Here is a 12443-nt window from a genome sequence, read left to right on the forward strand (position 1 = left end):
AGGCCCGTTTTCGGGGCGTGACAAAAAAAATAAAAAAAGACATTTTCACCTCATTTATTTGTAAACACTTTGCTAAAATCATTACACTGCGTTAGATAGTTGATTACGAGAAAAAAAAAATATATATATAAAGGATTTGACATTACACAATTTTTTCGATCCTAATTTAAAATATGCGATTTGGGAAAATTAAAAGGAAATTTTTTAATATTTTTATATAAAACTATGTTCATGAATTTTTTTTTTAAATTTTTTTTAAAAAATAATAATAAATTGCTGTGGGCAGGTGGCATACTACATCAACCACCCTCGGTCGGCGGCACCCCATGTACGATACTAAGACATCAAACGTTAAATATATTAAAAAAAAAAATTTCGAAAAAAGACTTGTAACTTTTATTGCAAAGAAGAAGAAGATGTTACAAGGTTAACCAGCCAGAACGGCAAAATTTCAGGTACCCAGTATAACGGTACATGAAAAGAAACAACAAATTTTGCTAGGAAATCAGCAAAAACATTCGCTGTTTGCCTAACATGACAAAAATCAACAATTTTTAGATCAATAATCAAAGATTTAATCTCTGAAGCACATAAGCCTACATAGCCCAAGTCACTTGATGGCTCGGTAACTGCTTGTATCGCCAAGTGTGAATCTGAGATGAGATAAATATTCTGCAGTCCATGAATTTGAATGAAAAGTAGGCCCTCCTTTATTGCCAGTAACTCTCCAAGAACAACCGATCCCGGATACTCCATTTGCCTACCAAACGCTGCCACCACATAACCATCGTGATTACGGATTAATTAAAGTCGCACGTTGTACATATAACAAAACGTGTTTGTATTTTTTTTTTTATTATAAAAAATTTAGTAGCAAACACATTTTGTTCTTTGCTAGCCGGGCCACAGTTAAATTCAAAGGTGGAGTGCTCAAATTAGTTTTAAATTCCTTCACTGATTATCTCCTATAAATTCTCTTCAGTCTAGTACGCATGATCATCATCAACCCTTGAGTTCTTTCAAGCTCGATTCGAAAACATGTCCGTAGTCGTCGAGTGTGTCGATGAACTCAAAGTGAAGGTTGCCCCCAAGAGGTTCTTCAAGGCATTGATAACCGATGCCCAACACGTCTTGCCAGAGATAGTCCCCCACATCTTCAAGACCATCGAAATTCTGGAACAGGGACGCGACGGCGGCGCCACCGGATGCATCAGGCGAATAAGTTTCACCGATGGTAACATGCATGATCATATTCGTTTAATTTGGAATTAATTGTATATATATAATATAACATCACTTAGCTAGCTTGAACAATATATACTCCTCATAACATATATATACACATTGAATTGAAATTCTTTTATGTCATGACAGCGATTCCATTCTCTCACTTGAAAGATAAGCTGGAAGTGGTCGACACCGAAAACCTAGTGGTCAAGATCAATCTCTTCGAGGGACCAATGCTCGGGGATAACATGGATTCAATATATTCCGAGAAGCGGTTCGTGGCTTCCGACGACGACGGAGGATGCATCCTCAAGTGGAAGCATCATCTCAACTTGAAGCCTGGCCACACCCATGTCTCACAAGAACAAATTCATGGCCTAAACCAATTTAGCATGGCTTTCTTGACATCTGCTGAGGCATACCTTGTGGCTCATCCCGATGTTTGTGTTTAGAGCAATTTAATTAAATTTCCAAGCATAATAAGAAAAATTAGAATTTCGGTCACGTTGATTTGATTTTTTTCAATTTTAGTCATTTATATGATCAAATTTTAGTTTTAGTCTGTTATCTTTGTTTGTTTTGTATTGTTAGTCCTTTGTCTAGAAAAAAAGGGACTATAATAGAAATTGTCGGATTGTGGAATTTTGGTTTTTATTTTATTCTCTTTGAGCTTGTGTTGTGTTATTTTGTTTTCCATGAAAAGTAAGCTTTATATCAATAAATTAATGTTTCTATCATTCTTTCTCACCAGTCTAACATAAAATATTAATCATATATATGATATGTTTGAAATCAATTCTATATTAAAAAGTTAGTGCCGATAAAAACATCTTGATGTACTATCATATACTATAAAGTAATAACTTTTCTATGTATCGGTAGTAAAATTTTATCGTATGAGTAGATTCATACAATATTACTAAGAGGGTGTTTGAAATTAATATCCTATGTCTAGCGAGTTTTAACTTTTCTGAATAAAGAGCAGCAAGAGTACCGTCAAGATTATCCCAACCACCCACCTCTTAAAATTGAGGAATATAAAGAAATATATGGAATGAAAAGAAATTGTTAAGATGTTCATATAATTTTTAAATTGAAAGCTAATGTATTATATCATATATTTAGCGTGTAATTTTGATTTAGACGACCTATTTGGCCTTTAATAGTGGAAATGAGTGAGTATTTATAAGCTAAATATTTAATTTGAAATGGTGTCACAATGATGGATTAATAAATCAGTTAGCATAGGTACCTCAAACTTAATATATAGGACTTATCGTAATTTCATAGCCGAAATTTATATTACACCACATCTTTCGATCATCTCCTCATATTTTCTCGTCCCAATTAATCATTTAGGCTCGTATGTTTCTTTACACAAATTAAGAAAGTGTTTGGAAAATGTAAATTTTATAAAGTATTTTCGCATTTGTCCTTATTTAATGAAAATTTTATAAGGTAAAAAAATTATATAAGTGGTTAATGACATTAATTTAATAAAGGTATATTGGTAAAAAATTTGAAAAAAGAACACTAAATATGAATTCTCGACTATAAAATTGAGATGAATTCAAAGGGTTCACAACCTAAATAAGTGGACGGATAGAGTACCTTGTACCAAACAGGTACGTTATGCACTAAGAATCATTATGAATACTCAATTTGGGCATGAAACACATGAAAGTTTGGTTGGGTTCTTTAGTCAAACCACGATATCTCATAATATGGTCCAAAGGATTATGAGATAAAATCCAACATTACAGAAGTACCAAGGATTTTCGGTAGGACAAGTTGAAAGAATCTTAGGAAACCTAGAGACAAAGAAGACATAATTTGATTTATAAGGTATCCAGAAGGGAAATGGCGATCCCTATGGAATTAACCAGTAATCAAATTGAGATGCAGTTAATTCCCTTTGAACAAATTCGAGAGGAATTACAGAAATTAAAACCAGAAGTAGCAAAGAAAAATTGTGGGAGTTATTTATCCAAGAATAGCCTACAATTTAGCTGATAGAGATTTTAGTCGAGCCTTGACGTTGCATCAAAACTTCAAGGAAAAAAAACTAATGAAGGAAGGTAACATGCCATATTCTATTACATATCAAATTTCATATGCTCTTTCTAATACTCATCATTCTGAATTATTTATTAGAAATGAGTTCATTGAAATTCCAGAGATCTTTGGGAAAGTTGCTCAAGCAATATACCCGGAAAGGATCGAGTTTCCTTTAATTCAGGAAACAGACATTCAAATTCAAGACATACCGGTTCTATACAGAGATCTTAAAATAGAACCCCGAATGTTATTTTTCCAAGGAGACCGAATGACAAGTAGGAGATGTGACAAATCTCCTATTCAAGAAATTCCACCAGAATAAAAAGAGTTTTCTATAATAGGAAAACTTAGATCTCCAGAAGGATGGAAAGAAGTGAAAATAGTATTCAAAATTACAAGTCATCGGAACTAGTTCCCTTGTAACTCGATTTACTATTTGGAACAACAGGAAAAAAGTAACTTATCAAGGAGATAAATATTGGAGAATTGGAAGTTCAAATCTGTGGAATTCCAGGAAAAGAAGTGGATCAGCTCATTCTTGGCCTAGAGTTTCTGGAGGACCATAAACCATGAAAATGCCTTGAAAAAGGAATAGAGTTTATGACAAAAGAAAAGACTTGGAGGATTCAATAAGAATTCTATGAGATGGAAAACCAAGAGAATTGGATAAGGGACAATCCCTTAATCAGATTCAAAAACTCTGTTTTCAAACAGAGGAAGAAGAAACTGTTGAAATTAGTAAATCATGAACATGATTTACTAGAACGCATTGAAGAAGTAGAAAAGAGTAACCGTACTTTACCTTCTGAGGCCTTAGAAAAACTAAAGGTGGATAGTTTTATTCGGATTACTAAGTTACAACACAGTCTGTTAAAAATGGCGGGGCCATTTAGTAATCCCTTTTAAAAAATGACAACAAGTCCTTTCTCCATATACATTCCGATAAGGATGTTGTATGAATAATATAAGGCTGAATACTTTGCAACTTATATTGACTCGGGAGCAGGAATTTGTACAGCAAAAAGAGGAGTCTTTCCTGAAGAATGTTAAGAAGAATTGCCAAAAATTTCTGGACGAGATTTCTCTCGAAGGATTTTAATTCTTTGCAAAGGAAAAAAACAAGCAGAGATCCTTATGGGAGGAGCAGGTCAAACACCTTGGTACAAGGTAAAGACACCACCAATCTATTTCCATGATACAGGAGCTGATATCCTGTTAGAAAATAACTTCTTACAAATGTTTAAGAAGTACACACAAGACAATGAGTAAAGAAGACTTATGTTCACTACAATTTGTGATCATAAAATTATAATTCAAAGACTCAAGGTTACTTTTTATCGACAACTGCGGATAATATTTCGCAGCCAGCGTGGTGATAAAGGACAACTTTTTCACCCAAAAATGAAAAATCCAAGAAGATTTGGAGAAACCATGTTGAAAATAAAAACAGAACAAGAACTCCAAACAGAGGATATAGAGCTTCTCAAGGTAACTCTAAATGACAAAGATATAGAGTTAGAAAATAAGGTATCCCTTGAAGATGTCAAAAAGAAGCTCAAAGAAAGTTAAAAAGATAAATTTGAAAAATATTTAATTTAGGCCTTTCGAGGGGAGCAAGCTATAGCTAGCTATATTTTCCTCGTGTTTAATTAATTTCTTGGTCTTCTCCTTCTGAAAAGTGAAAGCCAAAGGTACCATCAACACCAATAGTCTATCTAAGGTATCTGAAAAATCCCAGATTCGCAAATATTTCCTCACCCATTTCTAATGATAAATCAAGAAATCTTAACTAATATAATTATCAATCTGCACACACACGTACTTTACTTAGGATTGGAAAAAAGCCAAAAATAAAGTGAGAGATTACATGACATGCATGCATGCGCATGGCAGAGCCAATGGAATTGTACAAACACAAGACAGTAATTAAGCACGTAAATGAAGAGACAAAAGGATCAGAAGGGTCTGATGTGATGGTGACAAAAATGGGATGGAGGTGTTGTTTTTGCGGAACAGTGTTTGTGTTTGAGCCATATACCATATACATATATCTCTAAACCATCGTTTGGTTCAAGAATTGGTTGATGATGGATTAATAATACAAGAATTTTAAATCAATATATTTGAATTAGATAATGATGCATATCACTAATTGTTGGAAGAATTTGAGCCAAACATTGGACAAAGCAAAAATGATTAATAAATTAATGTGTTATCCTTCACACGAAACGGTGTCTAAATGGTTAAAAACAAAAACAGCGATGCTTTTGGTGAAACCCTTAAACAGAAACTTGCAGTGGTCCAATGTTTGCCATTCTGATCCATGTTGAAAATAAAAACAGAACAAGAACTCCAAACAGATGATATGAAGCTTCTCAAGGTAACTCTAAATCACAGAGATATAGAGTTAGAAAATAAGGTATCCCTTGAAGATGTCAAAAAAAGGCTCAAAGAAAGTTACAATGAGCATCCTTTGGCATGGTGGGATATAAATCAACTCAAAGCCAGTCTTACTCTAAAGGAAGACAAATAGTATGAATTCGTCAGATATAAGCCTATCTCGATGAACATAACAGATCAAAGGGATATGAGAATGATTATCAATGAACATTTGGACCTTGGTCTAATCAAAGAAGGAGTTTCACCATATAGCAGCCCATATTTTCTGTTCAAAAATCATGGTGAAATAAAAAAGGGAAACCCAGGTTAGTTATTAACTACCAAGGTATTAATAAAATCCTGGAGTTTGATGGGTACTTCATACCAAGTAGAGAACACCTAATTAGCTGTGTACAAAATGCTAGAGTGTTCTCAAAATTTGATTGTAAGTCTGGATTTTACCAGATTCGAATGAAAGAAGACAGTAAGAAATTCACGGCCTTCTCTACTCCACAAGGACACTATATTTGGGAAGTTATGCCTATGAGATTGGCTAATGCACCCCAGATATTTCAAAGAAAGATGGATAACCTTTTTAAAGATTATTTCAACTTTATGTTTGTTTATATTGATGATATTCTTATAGCATCAAAAAACATAGACGAACACGTTAAACACTTAGAGATTTTCTCAAAAATTTGTAAACAAAAAGGACTGGTCTTATCTGAAAAGAAAGCAGTCATAACAACAAGGAAAATTGAATTCCTTGGTATTGAGATTGATGAAACTGAAATAATTCTACAACCCCATATTTTGGAAAAGGTAAAGAATTTTTCAGATAAACTCAAAGACGTAAAACAACTCCAGAGTTTTCTTGGAGTAGTTAATTTTGCAGGGATGTTCATTAACAACCTAGCAATATACAGAAAGGTGTTCAGTCCTTTATTAAAAAAAGATGCTAGGTTTATATAGACCGATGACCATACTAAACGGGTAAACCAATTAAAGGAGATATGTAAGAATCTCCCAAAAATGGCTATACCCATATGTGAAGATGATCTGATATTATTTACGGATGCCAGTGACGATTGGTGGGCAGCGGTCCTTACTAAGATCACTTCAGATGGAAGAATTACCATGCAGATACTGTAGAGGTCTTTTTTCAGAATCAGAGGCCATCAGATGGCATATCAACGAAAATGAATTTTATGAAGTTAAAAGGGCTTTCGAAAAATGGCCATTATTTTTACTTGCTAAAAAAAATCACACTGAAGGTTGATAACACCCAGGTAAAAGCTTTCCAAAAAAATAAGATTGAGTCTAAACCTGAGAAAGCTAGGTTATTAAGATGTCAAGCATTATGTCAAAATTATATTTTTGATATTGTTATTATTAAATCTCATGAAAATATTCTTGCAGATTTCTTAACAAGAGATGGAAGGCAGTGACGTGAATTCCATCATGAAAATGCAGAGGCATCTTAGGGAACACCTTGAGTTGCTTCAAACCGAGTTCAACCATTTAGCCATTAATGCTGAAATGGCCGGCAGGTTACAACAAGCTGATCAGATCAAAATATCTAATGGAATTACAGAATGTATGCAAGCTCAAACACAACTATGAGCTGCTATTTAAGGACCAATCGTGAAGGCTATAGAGAAACCATTGGTTTCTCATAAACAAGATATGCTAAAACCATTGGTTTTACAAAAACAAGAAATACAACCACTGGTTGTGAAACAAGATGTTGAGGAATCTAAAACTCAAGAAACAAGTGCTAATCTATCATCAGCCTTTGATGATCTAGATGAAGCAACAATTGATGAAGATAACTCATCAAGTCAGCCCTCCGCCTCTGGGGTAAAAGAGGAAGAGATCAATCTTAGGCCCTACACAGACAAGGGCAAATATAAGATCGATACTAACCCAGCTATTATTTCTCCATTTCAGGTTTATCAACAGAGGTGGAGAAATTAAGTACAAGAAGTGAAATTAACCCTAACACTAGCAGGGTTGATGTTGCAGGGATATATCCAAGAGTTTGGCTAAAAAACAATGTCAATCCTAAGGATGTAAAACTCTGGTATGAATTTGGGGCTTTGGCCTCAGTTTATACAACGTCACCAAGCTTTTCGGAGATATCACAATTACCGAAATGGATTCAGGAAGCAGTCCAAGAAACATGGGCAAATAACGACCATTTGTCCAGAGAAGATGTGCTTGAATTATATTTCTTTAGTGCAGATCCAGAACCAACAGGGAAAGGATCACACGAGCCCTTTCATTTCATCAAGCTAAGGAGACCTGACATGAATAATCAAGGATTCATCAAAGATCCAATATCTGAAGAAATACCATTAGTGTCCACTTTTGGAGAAAATGAAATTTCAACCAGAAGGACATGGGGTATTTGGGTTTGTCTCACCGAGATGGATAAGGTCAAGTTTTCGTTCCTGTTAAACACAATGACAGGAAAAACTACGGCTTTTGTGGAAGAACTCTTCGAAAAGAAGAAAAACTTTCTGTGGAACAACAAGCTGCCTCAGAGTAAAGAAACTCGCCGAAAATTTTGTAACATGGATCATATCGAAAGATGGTCAGAGAACATCTGCCCAGAGTGTCCAAACCAGAAGGAGCCAGAATTCGGGAAAAACTTCAAACCCCAAACGGATCGAAAAGATTTTTCCGAGACAAGAAAAGCTAGACAGGGACCACCAAAGATGCGTTTTTCCAGGGGACCACTGCAAAAGCAAAAGATGCCCAGACAACAATAAAGAAGGCATGTGAGGAGGATATAGCCAAAAGAAAAAGGATGGCATGTGGCTTCTCTACCAAAAGATGCCATCAATAATGACATAACATGACAAGGTGGATAACGGGTGACTCATCCACTAGCTAAAGATGCCATTAACAATGACATAGTAGGACAAGACAAAATAGCTGTAAGATTCCCTGAAATTTCTCGGTGAAACGAGTGGAACCTCAGCTATAAATACAAGCATTCAAGGAAGCTGAAGACATCGATCATTCCCTTCAGTTTTCTTACAAATAAATTGTTGTAATATTTCTCTCTCTATTGTATTAAGTTTTCTTTTATGTATTTCAAGAACAAGGCTACTAATGTAGCTAAACAAGTTGTCTTCTCCTCTTCAAAGGAGTTGATTTATGTAATAATATTATGTCTAAATAATTTTTTTAAAATCTCTTGTTCTTTCATGCTCATATTTCATAATTAAATTTATATACCATACGCCTTAAGGTAGAATACGAATTAAGGCTGTGCTGGGTGTCATTGAAGGAGCTTGTGCAGAAACCATATGTTGCGACTGCGTGGTTGAAGTGTGAGGAGCACTTCGTAAAACTCGGCAGGTATGACCCAACGACATTATGGTCAAAGAGGTATTTGAATTTAATTCATCTTACGGAAGCATGTTGGACCCTAATCCACAGTATATCGGCTGGAAACCTTGCGTACCCGATAGTTCTGCTTTGCATGAACTTGTTCGATAGGTAAAACAATGCAACGTATAAAGGATTTAATACTAAACACTTTTTAAGACTAATTTGGGGACCACTAGGGAGTTGAAACAAAGAAATTTGAGTGTAGGGAGTTAAGAGAAAAAAAACGTTTGGGTTTGGGAATTTTAAAATAATTTGCCTATTTAAAATATGGGATTTGGGAAAATTAAAAGGTATTTTTTTAAAAATATTTTTATTTAAAACCATGTTCATGAATTAATTTTAAAAAATAATAATAAATAGCAGTGGGCAGGTGGCATACCACATCACCAATTACCCTCGGTCGGCGGCACCCCGTGTACGAAGACATGAGACATCAACGTTAAATATATTAAAGCACGTTGTACATATAACAAAACGTGGTTGTATTTTTTTTATTATTATTATAGAAAAATTTTTATAACAAACACATTTTTGTTCTTTGCTAGCCCGAGCCACAGTTAAATTCAAAGTTGGAGCGCTCAAATATAGTTTTAAATTCCTTCACTGATTGCAATGATCTCCTATAAATATTTTTCATCAGTCTAGTACGTATGATCATTATCAACCCAGCTTGTACGTAATATAATCTTTTCTTTCAAGCTCGAAAACATGTCCGTCGTCGTTGAGTGTGTCGATGAACTCAAAGTGAAGGTTGCCCCCAAGAGGTTCTTCAAGGCATTGATAACCGATGCCCAACACGTCTTGCCAGAGATAGTCCCCCACATCTTCAAGACCATCGAAATTCTGGAACAGGGACGCGACGGCGGGGCCACCGGATGCATCAGGCGAATAAGTTTCACCGATGGTAACATGCATGATCATATTCGTTTAATTTGGAATTAATTGTATATATATAATATAACATCACTTAGCTAGCTTGAACAATATATACTCCTCATAACATATATATACACATTGAATTGAAATTCTTTTATGTCATGACAGCGATTCCATTCTCTCACTTGAAAGATAAGCTGGAAGTGGTCGACACCGAAAACCTAGTGGTCAAGATCAATCTTTTCGAGGGACCAATGCTCGGGGATAACATGGATTCAATATATTCCGAGAAGCGGTTCGTGGCTTCCGACGACGACGGAGGATGCATCCTCAAGTGGAAGCATCATCTCAACTTGAAGCCTGGCCACACCCATGTCTCACAAGAACAAATTCATGGCCTAAACCAATTTAGCATGGCTTTCTTGACATCTGCTGAGGCATACCTTGTGGCTCATCCCGATGTTTGTGCTTAGAGCAATTTAATTAAATTTCCATGAATAATACGAAAAATTAGAATTTCGGTCACGTTATTTTAATTTTTTCAATTTTAGTCATTTATGTTATCGAATTTCAGTTTTAATCTGTTATCTTTGTTTCTTTTGTTATTGCAAAAGTTTTAAAGATACAAGATTATTACTCAATTTTGATAATTTAAAGGACTAAACTTTTAAAAAAACCTATAATAGAAATTGTCGGATTGTGGAATTTTGGTTTTTATTTTATTCTCTTTGAGCTTGTGTTGTGGTATTTTGTTTTCCATGAAAAGTGAGTTTTATATTAATAAATTAATGTTTCTATCCTTCTTTCTCACCAGTCTAACATAAAATATTAATCATATATGATATGATTGAAATCAATTCTATATTAAAAAATTATTGCCGATAAAAACATCATGATATACTATCATACACGATTCAAGCAATAACTTATCTATGTATCAGTAAAATTTATTGTATGAGTATAAACTCCAGATTTAGGAGAACCATAGCCACACCCAAATGTCAACACGTTGGATAGTTATGTCATGTTATATCCAGTGGCCTACCAAAGATTTTCATTTAGGAGGAGCGAATTCAAAAAATTTTAAAAAATAATACAATACTGTCACGCCCCGAGATCGGAACGTAGCATCGGCGTTGTTAACAATTTTAAATCGTAAAACAACAAACCTTGTAGTGTAAAAATAGCCTTCAACCAGTCTTTTACAAATCCATAAACGTCTTTACAATATCAAAACATAACAGTAGCGGAAACGAAATATAAAGATAATAAAACTAGTAAGACTGCTAGCATTTTCATCATTCTAGACTTGATCACCAACCCCAGAAAGTGTGTTGCTCATCATCATCCAATTGCTCTTCGGTATCTGGGAAGGGAAGTAAGGGGGATGAGTGTTTTGGGAAACACTCAGCAAGAGGGGGCCAATCGTACATGCAAATGTTGAATATACATATATATAGGAGTTCAAAGGGAGCATGTTCCAACACATGTCGCAACATAAATCAAGACAAGGCAAAACTTGAAACTGAGCATCAATACATATCATGAATGGAACATAAACTTAGACATAGCACTGTTATTCATCTCGTTAATCATGGCTACTGATCAGTCCCTAATTTTTACTCCTCTAAGGGGGCGAGGCCATAAACGGTTATTATAACCCACCGCATCAGGGCCATATAATATCTTATCATGTTTTCAGAATTCTTTACCACTTCTTAAGTCGATTTCTAACAGTGCATAACAAGGAGTTTCATGGAATAACTTGTACATAATTCAAAGACATATGAAACAAGAGATGTACGATTGAACTTTCACAAACAAGATCATGAACGTTTTTAAAACATATATAGGTATAAGTCCTCTTACAGTATTCGATTTATAAACAAATCGTGCAGAAGTATGAGTTGCTCGGTTCTGGACAGAAAATGCGGTTCCTTGATCAACTTTGGCACTGCTTCTCGGCTTATCTTGCTGGAAAAATAAGTATGCTCGAATTTGGACAGAGTTTCTGCTCCAACACTTTGACAGAAGTCTGCTCGAAAATGACAGAACTGGAACCCGAAATGTGAAGTGATGGTGCTCGAAATTTGTGTGATTTCCTTGAGGTTTCTGCCACTTATTTATAGGAGGAAATATCAGATGAAGAGTCTCCTTATTCATGACCAATAATGCTCATTAACAGCCATGATTCCTCATTATTTCAGCTGTTACAACTCTTGGTTGCTAGCTGTTACAACTCATTTGCTATAGTGCATGCATAAACCTGTTACAATTCCTTTGTTATGGAGCATGTATAACCGTGGCTTCACAAACACAACGTATAATAAATGTCATACATTAACTTCATATGTTTTTTTTACTTATAACACATATCGATATATATTTCATAATTTAAAAATGCTGAATAATTGCTTATTATCAACTGTCTTAAATACACATCGCTCAATATGTGGTGTCAAGCGATCATTTAACTATATATCATCTCCCAACCTATTACG

At 34.8% G+C, this 12443-nt stretch overlaps 2 protein-coding genes across 2 annotated transcripts; both read left to right on the forward strand.

Annotated features, from left to right (window-relative positions):
* The first annotated feature begins 982 nt into the window (after positions 1–982).
* LOC140885443 (major pollen allergen Bet v 1-D/H-like) lies at positions 983–1939 on the forward strand. The gene is made up of 2 exons (XM_073292402.1): positions 983–1234; positions 1375–1939. The coding sequence occupies exons 1-2, from the start codon at positions 1039–1041 to the stop codon at positions 1677–1679; spliced, it is 501 nt and encodes a 166-aa protein (XP_073148503.1). The 5' UTR covers positions 983–1038; the 3' UTR covers positions 1680–1939.
* Positions 1940–9675: 7736 nt separating this feature from the next.
* LOC140885387 (pathogenesis-related protein STH-2-like) lies at positions 9676–10467 on the forward strand. Its single transcript, XM_073292345.1, has 2 exons — positions 9676–9970; positions 10111–10467. Exons 1-2 carry the CDS (start codon positions 9775–9777, stop codon positions 10413–10415), a joined length of 501 nt encoding a protein of 166 aa, XP_073148446.1. The 5' UTR covers positions 9676–9774; the 3' UTR covers positions 10416–10467.
* The last annotated feature ends 1976 nt before the right edge of the window (positions 10468–12443 follow it).

The sequence above is a fragment of the Henckelia pumila genome, chromosome 2 (assembly GCF_033568475.1).
Source record: "Henckelia pumila isolate YLH828 chromosome 2, ASM3356847v2, whole genome shotgun sequence".
Classification (NCBI taxonomy): Eukaryota; Viridiplantae; Streptophyta; class Magnoliopsida; order Lamiales; family Gesneriaceae; genus Henckelia; species Henckelia pumila.

Excerpts from the sequence above, each read along its gene's own strand:
- LOC140885443 (XM_073292402.1), top strand. The coding sequence starts at position 1,039 with ATGTCCGTAGTCGTCGAGTGTGTCGATGAACTCAAAGTGAAGGTTGCC. Across the intron at positions 1,235-1,374 it reads GCGAATAAGTTTCACCGATG|CGATTCCATTCTCTCACTTG; the intron begins GTAACATGCATG and ends ATGTCATGACAG.
- LOC140885387 (XM_073292345.1), top strand. The coding sequence starts at position 9,775 with ATGTCCGTCGTCGTTGAGTGTGTCGATGAACTCAAAGTGAAGGTTGCC. Across the intron at positions 9,971-10,110 it reads GCGAATAAGTTTCACCGATG|CGATTCCATTCTCTCACTTG; the intron begins GTAACATGCATG and ends ATGTCATGACAG.